Consider the following 12,743-nt stretch of genomic DNA (forward strand, 5'->3'; position numbering starts at 1 on the left):
AACCAGTGCAAAAATACAGGCTAACCATTATACAATAATTTTGATGTTAAAGTGTTGAGATGAAAGGGAATTATGAATGATTGACAGTTTTGTGTTTGAACTTCTAATTAGTGCTGAATGTTTCCCAATTGTCATTACGCCATCCATCAGACTAACTATTTTCCCCTTTTTATTTATTCAGGCCACTGCTGAGCAGATCCGACTCGCGCAGATGATCTCGGACCATAATGATGCAGACTTTGAGGAGAAGGTCAAACAGGTGAGTAGGGATATCAGCAGTTTGTCTCACAGGAAAATATTGGCAGGTTCTGTATTTACCCCCATACCAGTTTCAAATGGTCCCTGCAATACAGAAAAAGGCCATATAATATTTTGTTTTTTGCGGAAATGGCTTGACCGTAGCTTCTTCTTTGTTTTTCCTTGGGCTATTTCTGTTGCACTTGTACCTGCAGTTTCTTTTTCAGACACATGCACACAAGTTCCCTCGCAGCTTTCATTATAGCTCTGACGGGGACCATATGTGCAAAAGTAAAGTTTGAGCTGCTACCGGATACTCTCTCTCAGTCTCACTCTGAGTTGGAGAGCAACATAAGGCTCAGACACTTCATAGTTCACTCAATGTTTCCATCGGTCCTCTCAGGGCTAAGTCGAACACCCATGTGGAGTTTACTAGGGGTGGGAATCGCTAGAGGCCCCTTTTTATGATGCATCACTTTTTCAAGTTCTCCATCTATTTCACATCTTCATATTCATCTAATGGATAATGAAAGGACTCTGTCTATATAATGGCATATTTACACTGCCAGATTGTAATCACAGCGTGCAATGACTGTCTGGAAGTGCAAATACAGTGTGATGGTATTTGTATGTCGAATTAACATGTTTACAAGGTGTATTGTTTACACTCACTGCACGTTTCTAAAAGAAAGAGTGATGTAGCACAGATTTACTAGCACTGTTTGTGAAATTAGTCTGAATGAAAGATTTCAAATAATTAAAAAAGTGCAGATCTTGGGGTAAAATTATGCTCTATACTCACAATTCCAAGCCGAAATTCAGGCTTTAAAAAGGCCTTCATACCCTGCGTCCATATATCTATATAATATCCCCTCATTAAATATTGTGATGCTTTTATCTTTTTCCCCATCACTAGAGTTTTCATGCTACTCATTGCTCCTTTCTTTTTTCCAGCTGGTTGACATCACAGGAAAGGATCAGGATGAGTCCATGATAGCGCTTCATGACTGCAATGGAGACGTCAACAGAGCCATCAACATCCTGTTGGAGGGCAGCCCTGACACTGTGAGTTCACGCTTGAGTTTAGAGGTGGAAAGGTTTGTGTTTGTAAGAGAAATGGCCTACATATTGTTCTGCATTTTTTTTTTTGTAACCTGTGTTAAAGGGATAGTTCACTTTGAAATTAATTTTTGATATGTTTTAGTTTACCTCAAGGGCATCCATGATGTAGGTGTCTTTGTTTCCACAGTATTTTCAAATTTAATTTTTTTAGGTCAAACCGTTCTTGTCTGTCAGGACCTCTTAAAAGAGCATGCACAGAGAAGTCCAAATTAAACATGATTTAATGACTCGTAAATGCAAGTACACATTGATGGGTAAGACACGAAACGAGCGGTTTGTGTGAGAAAACGATAAAAATGCTGTTCGTTTTCTCACACAAACCGCTCGTTTCGTGTCTTAGGCCATCGATGTGTACTTACATTTACGAGTCATTAAATCATGTTTAATTTGGACTTCTCTGTGCATGATCTTTTAGGAGGTCCCCATAGACTTCCATTATATGACTGACAGACAAGAACGGTTTGACCTAAAAATATCAAAATTGAAAATACTGTGGAAATACCTACATCTTGGATGCCCTTGGCTTGAGGTAAGCTAAAACATATCAAAAATAATTAAAAATCCCTTTAATATAAATAAATTACAGCATACCAAAAACCCATCACTGCTCTCTCTATAGTGCTGAAGGGATAGTGTGTGCCACAGTAAAGTTTGAGCTGCTACCGGATACTCTCTCTCAGCCTCAGTCTGAGATTAAGAGCAACATAAGGCTCATATACTTGATTTTTTTTTTTTAAATGTGTATATTTTTTTTAATATACTTTATACTATTTATTTTCACCTCTCCTTTCATTTTTAGGTTACATTTGTAATTTGTTGTACTTAATTTTTTTTAAATATTACTATATTGCGTTCAACTTAAACATTCAGTAAGTTGTTTAAGTTTTTCATGTAATATGTTTTATTTCAATTACTGATTAAATTTGATTAACTAACACTTTTACTACAGCGTTGGTCTGGTTTCACACTCGCTTGATTCTATCGAACCCTGGGGCATTTGCTTTCTTCTTGTCATCATCACTAGCATGATAGAAAACTTGACGAAGTGAATGACACTTGCGTCTACTGTATGTGCGTTGCAAGATGGCGGCTTGCAAAGGGACTCTATTGAGGAGACGGTGGATTGCTGGCCGTTCATTTGCCCCTCAGATTACACTGCACACTCACCCTTGCTCGTATCCCAGCTAATTGTTTGACTAATTAAGTCGTCATCACTGAAAACACACCTGAATCAGAATTTTTTACATTCACGTGAATCGCGCAACAGTTTCATTGCTACTGAACTCAGACCACCTTCTACCGATTGTCTCTGGTTGGGGTGTGCTCCAGAGTCTGCATGATGGCTTTCATATTAGCAACTTTTCATGAAAAACTTAAACTGTCCATCAAAAAGTATTATTATGATTTAGACTGGATTCAAAGTGTCACATTTCTCAAATCTTTTTCAATTCCTCTTAAATTTCCCATGTTAAGTTTTCCTTTTGCTTTGCAGGACTCTTGGGAGATGGTTGGGAAGAAAAAAGGAGTTTCAGGTCAGAAGGAAAGCACACAGACAGAGGGAGGAGATGAAGGAAAGGAGAATCGAGATAGAGGAGGAGAAAGAGATGTGGCACGTCGCAGAGGAGGGGCCCCGCGGAGGGGCCGTGGAGCCAGTCGCGGACGAGAGTGTGAGTGGACAGAACGCAAATGTTGACACTCCATATTTCTCTTTTTTTTTTTAGTGACACTTTTCCTTTTAAACAAGGTGTTTTGTTAAATGATGCAGCATTAACTGTTGTTTATTTGTCTGTAGTCAGCCTTTTCTCTGTCTTTGGACAGACAGCAGTAGTGATGTATCGGTCTTGGTCTCAGTTTAGGGCGGTCTTGTCTACGAGTCTAGACAGTAGCACACCAAAAACCCATCACTGCTCTTTCTATAGTGCTGAAGGGATAGTGTGTGCCACAGTAAAGTTTGAGCTGCTACCGGATACTCTCTCTCAGCCTCAGTCTGAGATTAAGAGCAACATAAGGCTCATATACTTGATTGACTCGAGTCTTGTAAACCTTGAAAAAACCTTTGGATTTGTGGATGGATTTAAATGCATTTAGCAGCGTTGAGACATCTAGAAAGCTTAAACTTTCATTTTAAGAGTGCATTTTAAAAGATCTAATGGAGACTTAAAGGGACCGTATGCATATTTATTCTCTCTTGTATATTTCTCCTCAACTCATTTCATCCTTTGTTCCCTCTTTTTAGTCCGTGGGCAGGAAAATGGGTTAGATGGGGCCAAGGCAGGTGGAGTTACTGGCAGAGGAATGGAGCGAGGCCGTCGGGGAAGGGGCAGAGGAAGAGGCAAGTACTACTATTAGTTGTGATTAGGGCTAGGTGATAAAACTAAAACGTTTATTATGGCGATACAATTGTACGTAATGGGTACGTAAAATGTTTGATGCAAAAAAATGTAACGAAACGGAGCCACTCATTTGAACTGCACCACATGGACTATTTATCTGCTCAGATCGAAGTTCAAATGGCAGCACAAGCTAACTATAGTAGAAGCATTTACTCGCTGAACAGTCTGTCGCCCTACCAATAAACAGCATTATGAGATCCAGTGAGAGGCACAAATGTCTCATTTAAACTAGTTTAAAGCCAGATGAAACCGTGCTGACAAACAGGAAAAACACTGTGCAGCAATAGTCAAAGCTTTTCAATCTACAAATCGCCATACTAAATGTATTATAGCTACGTTTTACCATGGTGTTGAGGTGCAATGTGTGGTTTTAACTGATTATGATCTAAATATATGCTGCTTTGAAAGACCAATGGCTAATTTTAATAACTAATACATTTTACTATATAAAAATGAGGTTGTTACAATTTTTACAGATGTTACTGATTTTGTTAACGAACATTAATTTAAGCTACTGTCAAAAGTGCATTTCTAAGAGTGCATTTCTATTGCAGCTTCCCCTGTGAAAAGATGTCATCGAAGTCAGGCAACACAAACCTGTTTCATGACTTGAAACAATATCAACCATTAGAATTATAAATAAATAATAATAATAATAATTATTATTATTATTATCAACCATTAGCACATCCAGAAATGAAGAACTAACTTTTTTCTACTAGGATATTTATTTTAAGGGACAATTACTGGAAAAGTAAAGAATTAAAAAACGTGAAGCGTTTATCATGTTTTGACTATAAAGAGTAGTTTAAAACCATAACTAACAGTCTGGTTTCTACAACTTTCACATTGAAAATTGTCTTGATTTTACTTTTTTTTTTTTTTGTGATAATTGTTATTGACTGATAAGAAATGTATTGTGACAATTGGTTTTGGCTATATCGCCCAGCCGTAGTAGTGATTAACAAATGAACCGGGTTTTGGTTTGATTGTCCTCCTTTCCTCCAGGTGGAGCTGGAAGACGAGGAGGGAGGTTTTCAGCTCAGGGCATGGGGTAAGTCTGTGTGCCTCCATCCAGGTCATTCCTCTTTTTGCATGTACACTAAAGATCCCTCAGAATGACAAGTTCTGGGAAACGCTGATGGTATTCAGCTAGCTAGTAAAATTAATCAACTTTTGCTTCAAAAACTGTTAAAGCTATGGCACAAGTGCTGTTCTGGGTTTAAGGCCTGCTGGTGTGCTTATCTTGAGACTGTATGTGCATTCATAGTCTGTAAACCTTAAAGTTTTTAATGTGTTTTCCATGCAGAAGTTTAACCAGGTAAGTAAGGCTACGTTCACACTGTCAGTCCAAATCTGATTATATGTGTATCTGATTAGAATTATTTAATGTCCATTTTGTTTATCACAATTGTTCAGATTCAATTTGTGATTCAATTCACTCTTTAGTTTTCTGGACTATCTGCATTGGTTTCAATGGCAATGACATTGCCTTGGTAGGTATATGCCAAAAACAACTGCAGCATGGAGGATGTTTTCTTATTTACGAGAACTGTCTCTTATGAGGCAGAAGCAAAAAGTTTAAAGCTGTTGTCGCCGCGGGTCTCCGATATATTGTCACTTTCTGCTCGTCCTGCACTTTGCAATGCAAGTCATGTAAACCACGCGAAATCCGATCGGAGCAGTCAGACTGAAACGGATTTCCAGAAATTTGTGAATGTACCTCGAAACGGACTTGTAAAAATCACATTTCCTGTGATTATTCGCCGTTCACACTTGCTAGATCTGATCGTAATTCAATCGGATACGCACAAAAAACAGATTTGGACTGATGGTCTGAATGAGGCTTAAGAGCTATTATGGGTTTATTTGCTGCTTTTTGGTGCTATGCCCTATTAGACTTGTTGATTTACAGCGTTCATCAAATTGTTTAATGGCAACTAGGGTGGGTGGTAGAAAGGTCAACCTTTGAAAATTTGGAATTATCACGTTTATTCAAAACGCCACCTCAGGGTATGGAATTTCTATGGCGGTCACATCATATTTATAGAAATGGTCAAGGTCATATTCAAGAGAAATGGTACATGATGTGGAAGTGAAGCTTAGCTAAGCCCTCACATTTTCTTTTATACACCATCACTTCCTTTAAACATGTTGTGAAAACCAATTATATTGAGTAAATTACCTTAGGCGTGAAGTATTACAATACCGTAAGTTTGGGGTCAGTAAGATCAAGAAATGTAATACTTTTATTTAGCAAGGATTCATACATTTAATTAAATAAATTTGTCATGTTAAATTCTTTTTGAGCTTACATCAAGGAATCCTGAAAAAATGTATTGCAGTTTCCAAAATAATATTTAACAAGGTCTTTTCGGGAGGGATCTAACATGCCAACTACTTACAACCATTAAACTGGTGGAGGTCAAGAAAACAATAGACAAGAAAACTGATTTTCTTAGGAAAGATATATTATGGAAATTAAAAAAAAAAAACACGAAATGCACAATAATATGTAAAAAAAAAAAAAAAAAAAACCCAATGAAAACAAAATAATAAACTCAATAATGCATAATCACAGTGTAAATGTATAAATGACCTAAATGCAAAATAAATGGTTGTGATATGAGCCTGAAATATTGCGTTCAATGTATGTTGTGATTCTTATGACACCTTCTACAAGGTTTCTTCTTTCACCTATGGACAATGTAGATGTAAATTAGTTCAACACTGTTAAGTGTCCAAACCAGATTTGATATCCACACTACAATTCCAGAAACAAGCAGAGAAAAGGCAATAAGTTGCAATGATTGATGTCCTTTCCATTTCCACCAAATACCATGCTGCAGCAAATGTGGTACAACTAAAGAGGGTAGATAAAAGGAGTCCTTCTAAAAACCAAATATTAACAAACATTACTATACACTTTAAAAACAATGAAATACGATTTCTATAAAAGCATAATATGGTACATTTTCCAATCAGGACATGAGTAAGGGCACCAGAGGGAAGCCAAATAGCTTTTATGTACTACTACCTACCTGTATTTAAACTTACAAAAAGTAACTATGGAACAGTTAGTAACATGCTTTTACGCTTAACTTTTTTTTAAGCTAACTTTTACGACCCTAAACTTTTGAACGGTAATATATCTGCATTAGCGATGCATTTGTCAGTTATAGTCACTAAATGGCCATCACACAGTTTTTCCAAATAAAACCCTTATGCTCCAGTGTGAGAAGCCTCATTGCACAAATGTTTGAGTAGACATGGTTGATTAATTTCAAACATTTTTAGTGTTAATGGTAGTTTTATTGCATTATAGTGTTAAAATAATTAAGTTTTTTTTTTCAGTAGTTTAATTTGTCGATATTTATGTGAAGATGCAGATTTGTTTGTGTTGCCCTGCCCTCAAAGCAAAAAATGTGCATTGTAATATATTAAGTGGCACCAAGTATCGAATGTTCAGTGTGTCTTTCATGCTTTTTAAAAATCTCTGAATTTCAATGTCAACTTTACCATCTAGTTTTTTTGTTGTTTTTTTTCCTTTTATTTATATCCAGTAACATCCAGTAGTTCAGAAGTGCTGATATCCCATCTACGTCATGTCATGCCCTGGACTGATTTTCTGATTCTGTCAAGGCCATTTGTGGTCACTCTGATAGTTTCCTTCAGGCTTCTTAACTGGTGCCTTTCGCTTGTTTGGTTTGAAGTGTGCGTTTGGAGTTTGCATGTTTGGTTTTCAATTCTGGACCTCCAAGTACAAGTTTAGCCTTGTATGAGTTTGTAAGTCACACCCCACTAGCTTAGGTGTTTCATTCTAAAGCTTTTCCGCCTATAGAGCAGGTGTGGTGGTTTGACCGGTAATGGACGCAAGCATGACGGTTGCCATCGCGCTCTCTCTCGTGCACACACACAAGCACACTGTTCACACCATGCACCCTCGTCTTTCTGCCTGTGTTGAGATGCTTGTAATTCTCCTTGTTGTTTCTCCCTAAAGCCAGATTGATAAGGGCCCCAGATATGATTTGTCAGGAGATGAGAGGTGAGTTAAATAAATTTATTAGCGTGTTGGTTTTTGTTTGTGTAGGATCAAAGGGTTAATTAGCGATTAGTTGGTTACTGAAGAATGCATCTGAATTTGAGCTTGATATGTTTAGCTTCCACCGGGTTGGTTTCAGAGTTTGAGAATGATTGGAAAGCCCATTTGTTTCTTTGGTATAATTGCAATCAGCACATTACGACAAAGGAGTGGCTTTTTTTTTTAAGGTCATAGTGGAATTGTTGGAGTGATTTTTTTTTTTTTTTTCCACTTTGTTTTGGCACTGAGTGAATGAGGGAAGCAAGAAATAACTTCAATGTTGGCTCAAAAACAAAATTTCGACTTTGTTTTTTAGTACGTTCAACCCAGCGGACTATACTGAGCCAGCCCAAACAGAGGAGAGCTACACAAGTGGAAGCACTTGGAGTAACACAGGCAACCTGGAACCTGAGGATGGAAACCGTGAGTGATGCCTTAAGTGTCTTTTGTAAACGCCTCAAATCCAGTTCCCGTCAGTGTTGGCATGTGTTCAGGCTGAAGTACACAGTCCATTAAGAAAGCATTTGTAATCGAATGTTCAGAGTTGCTGTTCTGACACAACTCTGTTTCCGCAGGGCTCGAGTTTACAGGTGGAGAGGGAACAAACTATCCTCGCAAGTTTGACTCCGCCCCTGGTGAGTCTTATTGGCTTGTACAGACTGTTTTGTAAAGGATTTGTTCCCCTGTTGTCATTGTAAGTGAGCTGAGTGTCTGTGTAACAGGTGCTTGGAGAACTGCAACAGAAGAGTGGGGCACGGAGGACTGGAATGAGGATGTGAGTATTTCAACAGTCTTAAAATGGAAAGCAGGTTGTTGGTCTCTGAGTAAATCTTAATTCTTGTTCTCTTCTGTCTAGCTGTCAGAGACCAAGATATTCACTGCCTCCAGTGTGGCGTCCATGCCCATTCCACAGGAGAATGTCACCATTACAGCTGGACAGAGGTATGCCGGTTGCTTTTTAAGGAAACGTTATGGATTTAATTGAATCGATCCATCTATCAACAGCATCTGTGAACTTTTCAGTTACCATATAAAATAATTTGGCTGGTTATTTATCTGCCTACACAGCTGTTCAAGTTTAGGCACAGTGGGGGTTTTCTCTCTTTTTCTCACAGAAGCTACATTTATTTGATCAAAATACAGTAAAAACAGCAGTATTGTGAAATAGATTTCAAAATATTTGATTAATATAAAAAAATATAAATATATAAATATAACATAAAAAAAATATAAAATAATATAAAAAATATAAAATTTAATTCATGTGACTGGACTAATGGCTGCTAAAAATACAGCTCAGTCTTCAGTATCACATGATCTTTTGGAAATCATTTTAAAGTGCTGATTTTGTGCTCAAGAAACCATTTTAACCATTGTGCTGCTTAATATTTTTGTGAAAACCGTAAATTTTTCAGAAAGTTCAAAATTACAGTATGTATTTTCTTCTGTTATAATATGAATGTCTGTTCTGTCACTTGATCAATTATTGGATCCTTGCATCCTAGTCCAATTATTACAGACCCCAAAATTTGAACAGTAATGTGTTTGTCACATTTGAAAGAGTAAATTTCATCTTGAAGAAATGCAATTTCAACATTCAAAAGCACACTGATATGCTGTCACAGATGTGTACAGCGTTATGATAACCTTATTGATGTAAGCATGTTTGACGTTCAGGATTGATTTGGCGGTGTTGCTGGGGAAGACGCCTCCCTCATCTTCCACAGAGGCAGAGCCTGCTTCGCTTGAAGGCCCGCAGCCGCCATCTCTGTCGCAGTCTCTGGTGTTTAGCAACTCAAAGCAGACAGCATCACTGTCTCAGTCCTCCTCCAGTGTTCCTTACAGCCAGCACAGCATGGTAAGCCAGATGATAAATGCTCTGTCCTGTCTCAGCTGGTAATAAAATGCAGCAATCGAGTCATTGTTTTTCCTTTTTTTTTAAATTTTTTTTTTTACCCATAATTTATGTATTGACCAGTCAGCATCCAGAACTGGAATTATTATTATTTTTTTTAATAAACTGTATCCCAGGACTTTAGATGCTTTTTAATTGCCCTTTGTCCTTTCCTCAGGTGAGCATGCTTGGTAAGGGTTTCGGTGATGTTGGCGATCCAAAAGTCACCACTGGAGGCTCCACGACTGGTTCTCAATTCCTGGAGCAGTTTAAGACGGCCCAGGCTTTGGCCCAGCTTGCGGCCCAGCACTCACAAAGTGGACCGCCAAATGCTGGTCCTTCGACCTGGGATACCAGCCCCACTACACTGGGACAATACGGTAAGAGAGCCAACATGGTTTGTATTGCTTCAATGATTGTTCAGCCCTCTCTGTTAAGTCTTTATTTTCTCCCTCCATTGTGATGGCAGATATAAAAGCTCAAACAGAGCCTGTGCACAACCCCTTCACCAAACGGCAGCCCTACCAGCCCACCTCCACTTCCTCCTCCATGATGGATGCCTTCTTGCAGAACAAAGCCACGCCCACTTCTACCACCTCAGCTCTGCTCCCTCAGTCCACCCAGTCATCTTCACTGCCCCAGGCCATCACCACCCCTGTCTCCAAACCCTCGGGACCTGCCCCAGGTCAGCAGAACTCTTCCAGCCCAGCCGACCCGCAGGCGTCCAGCCCCCTCCCCCTGCAGCAGCACAAACTCAAACAGCAGAAGAAGAGGGCTTCCATCACCACCAAGGTCATGATTATACTAGTTCTCTCTGGTCTCAGCTAGGACGGTCATGATTTTGAAATTTTGTAGTCGATATATTGTGTAAGAAATATTTTTTCTTACACAATAAATGGCATTGATCAGATTTACCTTATAGCCTTCATCAGTCTTGTTTTACTCAAATGTTGTGATTTACAGATTCCAGCCCAAGCGGTGGAGATGCCAGGATCTGCGGATATATCCGGGCTCAACCTACAGTTTGGAGCATTACAGTTCGGCTCTGAACCGGTGCTTCCTGAGTATGATACCTCGGCAGCTGTCGTCACGACGACACCAGGCAACCAAGGCCAGAACAGCCTTTACACAAGTGCTAGCAAGTGGGTATCTCGCATCACTATATCTAACGACTGAGGCTCTTGAATGATGCAGTAACACAATCACAGCCTGATTATTGATTGGTTTTCTGGTTTGTCCACAGTGAGCAAGCAACAGCCCTCTCCAACCCTAATCAGATGGAACTATATGAGCCAAGAGCCAGCCAGACACGGCGCTACCCTCCTTCTGTGTCCTCCTCACCACAGAAAGACATGCAGGCAAAGGTGAGAGAGTTGTCTCAGTGTACCACCATAAGTCATGTGAAAATGATGCTTCATCAACGCAAACCCTTTTTTTTTCTGCCCACAGAATGGGTTCAGTTCAATACAGACGTCACAATCTCTGGAAGGTATGACAAGCTTTTACAAATAGTTTTAAAGTAAAGGGCCATTAACATCAAGGAAGAAAATATACATTGCAAACCCATAGTTAACTTTCTTGTCTACTATAATATTTTTATTGTGCTTTTAATGATCTGATATTATCAAGTATGTCCCTCGCTTTACAAAAACATGCTTGGTGCATACACTGCATGATGTAGCCTTTTCAATTAAGGTTAGACCACCATGTATGCCCATTTTAGGCATGCCCGCATATGTATGTCTCTATAGTATATCTATAGGCATACATATATTTACATGCACGTGTGCCCGTTCACACGAAAATGCGTTTTTCCATTCCATTGCGCTACTTTTCCATTGTTTAAAAAAAAAAAAACTATAAAAATTCCCATTATGGTAGAAACTTAGATCAAATGAAAGAATCAATTGTCACTGCTACGAACTAACCATTGCACAAAATATAAAGAATAACAAAAGCTTTGGGAGTTCAGTACAATAACACACTCTGCAAAATTGCCTGATCATCGTTTATCCACAAAATTCCGGGAAATATCAGTAATGATTTTATTGTTCTATCGCGCACACCCCTATTGTTGACTGTAAAAAAAAAAAGTGTTACCTTTTATGATTATTTTTTTAGTTTCACATTACATGTAATTACAGTAAATTGTGCATAATTGCGTGGAACTAACCAAAACCACTCCCTAACCCTATAAGTACATGTAATTAATTGTTATTACTCTATACTTCATTATATATTCATTATATGCTTAACACAAACACCTTAAAATAGTTGTTAGTCATTCTAATTCTCTGACAATAGGAAAGTGCACATCACTGATGTAACCATACGGAGTCAGTATCAATGGAATCCTTTTTTTTAATGATTATCCCCCAGCTGATGTATGATATAAAGAAAGTATTGACAGCCAATCAGAATCCATCCCACCTTAGAGAGCTTGAGCTTTAGAAGCAGCTGAAAGCGTAACTGTACATTAGAACATTATCATCCTTTGGTTTGGATGCTGATAGTTATTATCCCTGCCAGCTGCAGCAGGCTCTGCAGTGCCCATGAAACCGGTGTCCGAATCAGTCGTCCCACCATCAGTTTCCAACATAACCTCATTGGCTGACCCCTCATCAGGTCCTCCTTCCCTGCTGACTACATCCAATCAGACGCCTCTCAGTGCTCTCGGGCACGAAGATGCCTCTTCTAGCTCACTGGCCCCTCAACACAATAAGTATGCCATTTTGTTGTTACTTCAATTTAGTATGTATGGATCAGAGATGCTAATAATACTGCATGTTTCCCATCAGCTCCCACCCTACACAGCAAAACAGTTTGGCACCTTCAGTTCGCACTTCAAACTCAAGTCTGCTGGTGAGTTTGCAACTAAATGCACAAGTGCTAGTGTTGTGGAGCAGCCGTTTTACGGATATGTGGTGTAAATTAAACATGTTTAATGTCATAATGCATGATTTCAATTAATTAGGCATATCATTAAACTTGTACTACATTTTTAAAAATGTATTAA

At 38.7% G+C, this 12,743-nt stretch overlaps 1 protein-coding gene across 7 annotated transcripts in view; it reads left to right on the forward strand.

The window, feature by feature from the left end:
• Positions 1–12,743, forward strand: part of ubap2l (ubiquitin associated protein 2-like) — a 30,616-nt gene that overhangs the window by 3,839 nt on the left and 14,034 nt on the right. For 3 of the 7 annotated variants that reach the window (XM_039678317.2, XM_039678316.2, XM_039678320.2), the window contains exons 3-20: positions 182–259; positions 1,192–1,302; positions 2,852–3,026; positions 3,596–3,691; positions 4,761–4,806; positions 7,753–7,797; positions 8,150–8,256; positions 8,409–8,468; positions 8,556–8,608; positions 8,690–8,775; positions 9,511–9,691; positions 9,906–10,107; positions 10,197–10,519; positions 10,691–10,869; positions 10,971–11,091; positions 11,177–11,216; positions 12,257–12,449; positions 12,526–12,589. In XM_039678317.2, coding sequence (XP_039534251.2) covers positions 182–259; positions 1,192–1,302; positions 2,852–3,026; positions 3,596–3,691; positions 4,761–4,806; positions 7,753–7,797; positions 8,150–8,256; positions 8,409–8,468; positions 8,556–8,608; positions 8,690–8,775; positions 9,511–9,691; positions 9,906–10,107; positions 10,197–10,519; positions 10,691–10,869; positions 10,971–11,091; positions 11,177–11,216; positions 12,257–12,449; positions 12,526–12,589 — 2,160 coding nt within the window. The remainder of the gene's footprint in view (positions 1–181; positions 260–1,191; positions 1,303–2,851; positions 3,027–3,595; positions 3,692–4,760; positions 4,807–7,752; positions 7,798–8,149; positions 8,257–8,408; positions 8,469–8,555; positions 8,609–8,689; positions 8,776–9,510; positions 9,692–9,905; positions 10,108–10,196; positions 10,520–10,690; positions 10,870–10,970; positions 11,092–11,176; positions 11,217–12,256; positions 12,450–12,525; positions 12,590–12,743) is intronic. The other 4 variants (XM_039678318.2, XM_039678321.2, XM_089123168.1 and 1 more) reach the window with 3 other exon arrangements.

Source organism: Pimephales promelas, chromosome 18 (assembly GCF_988280905.1).
Source record: "Pimephales promelas chromosome 18, fPimPro1.hap1.1, whole genome shotgun sequence".
NCBI classification, from domain to species: domain Eukaryota; kingdom Metazoa; phylum Chordata; class Actinopteri; order Cypriniformes; family Leuciscidae; genus Pimephales; species Pimephales promelas.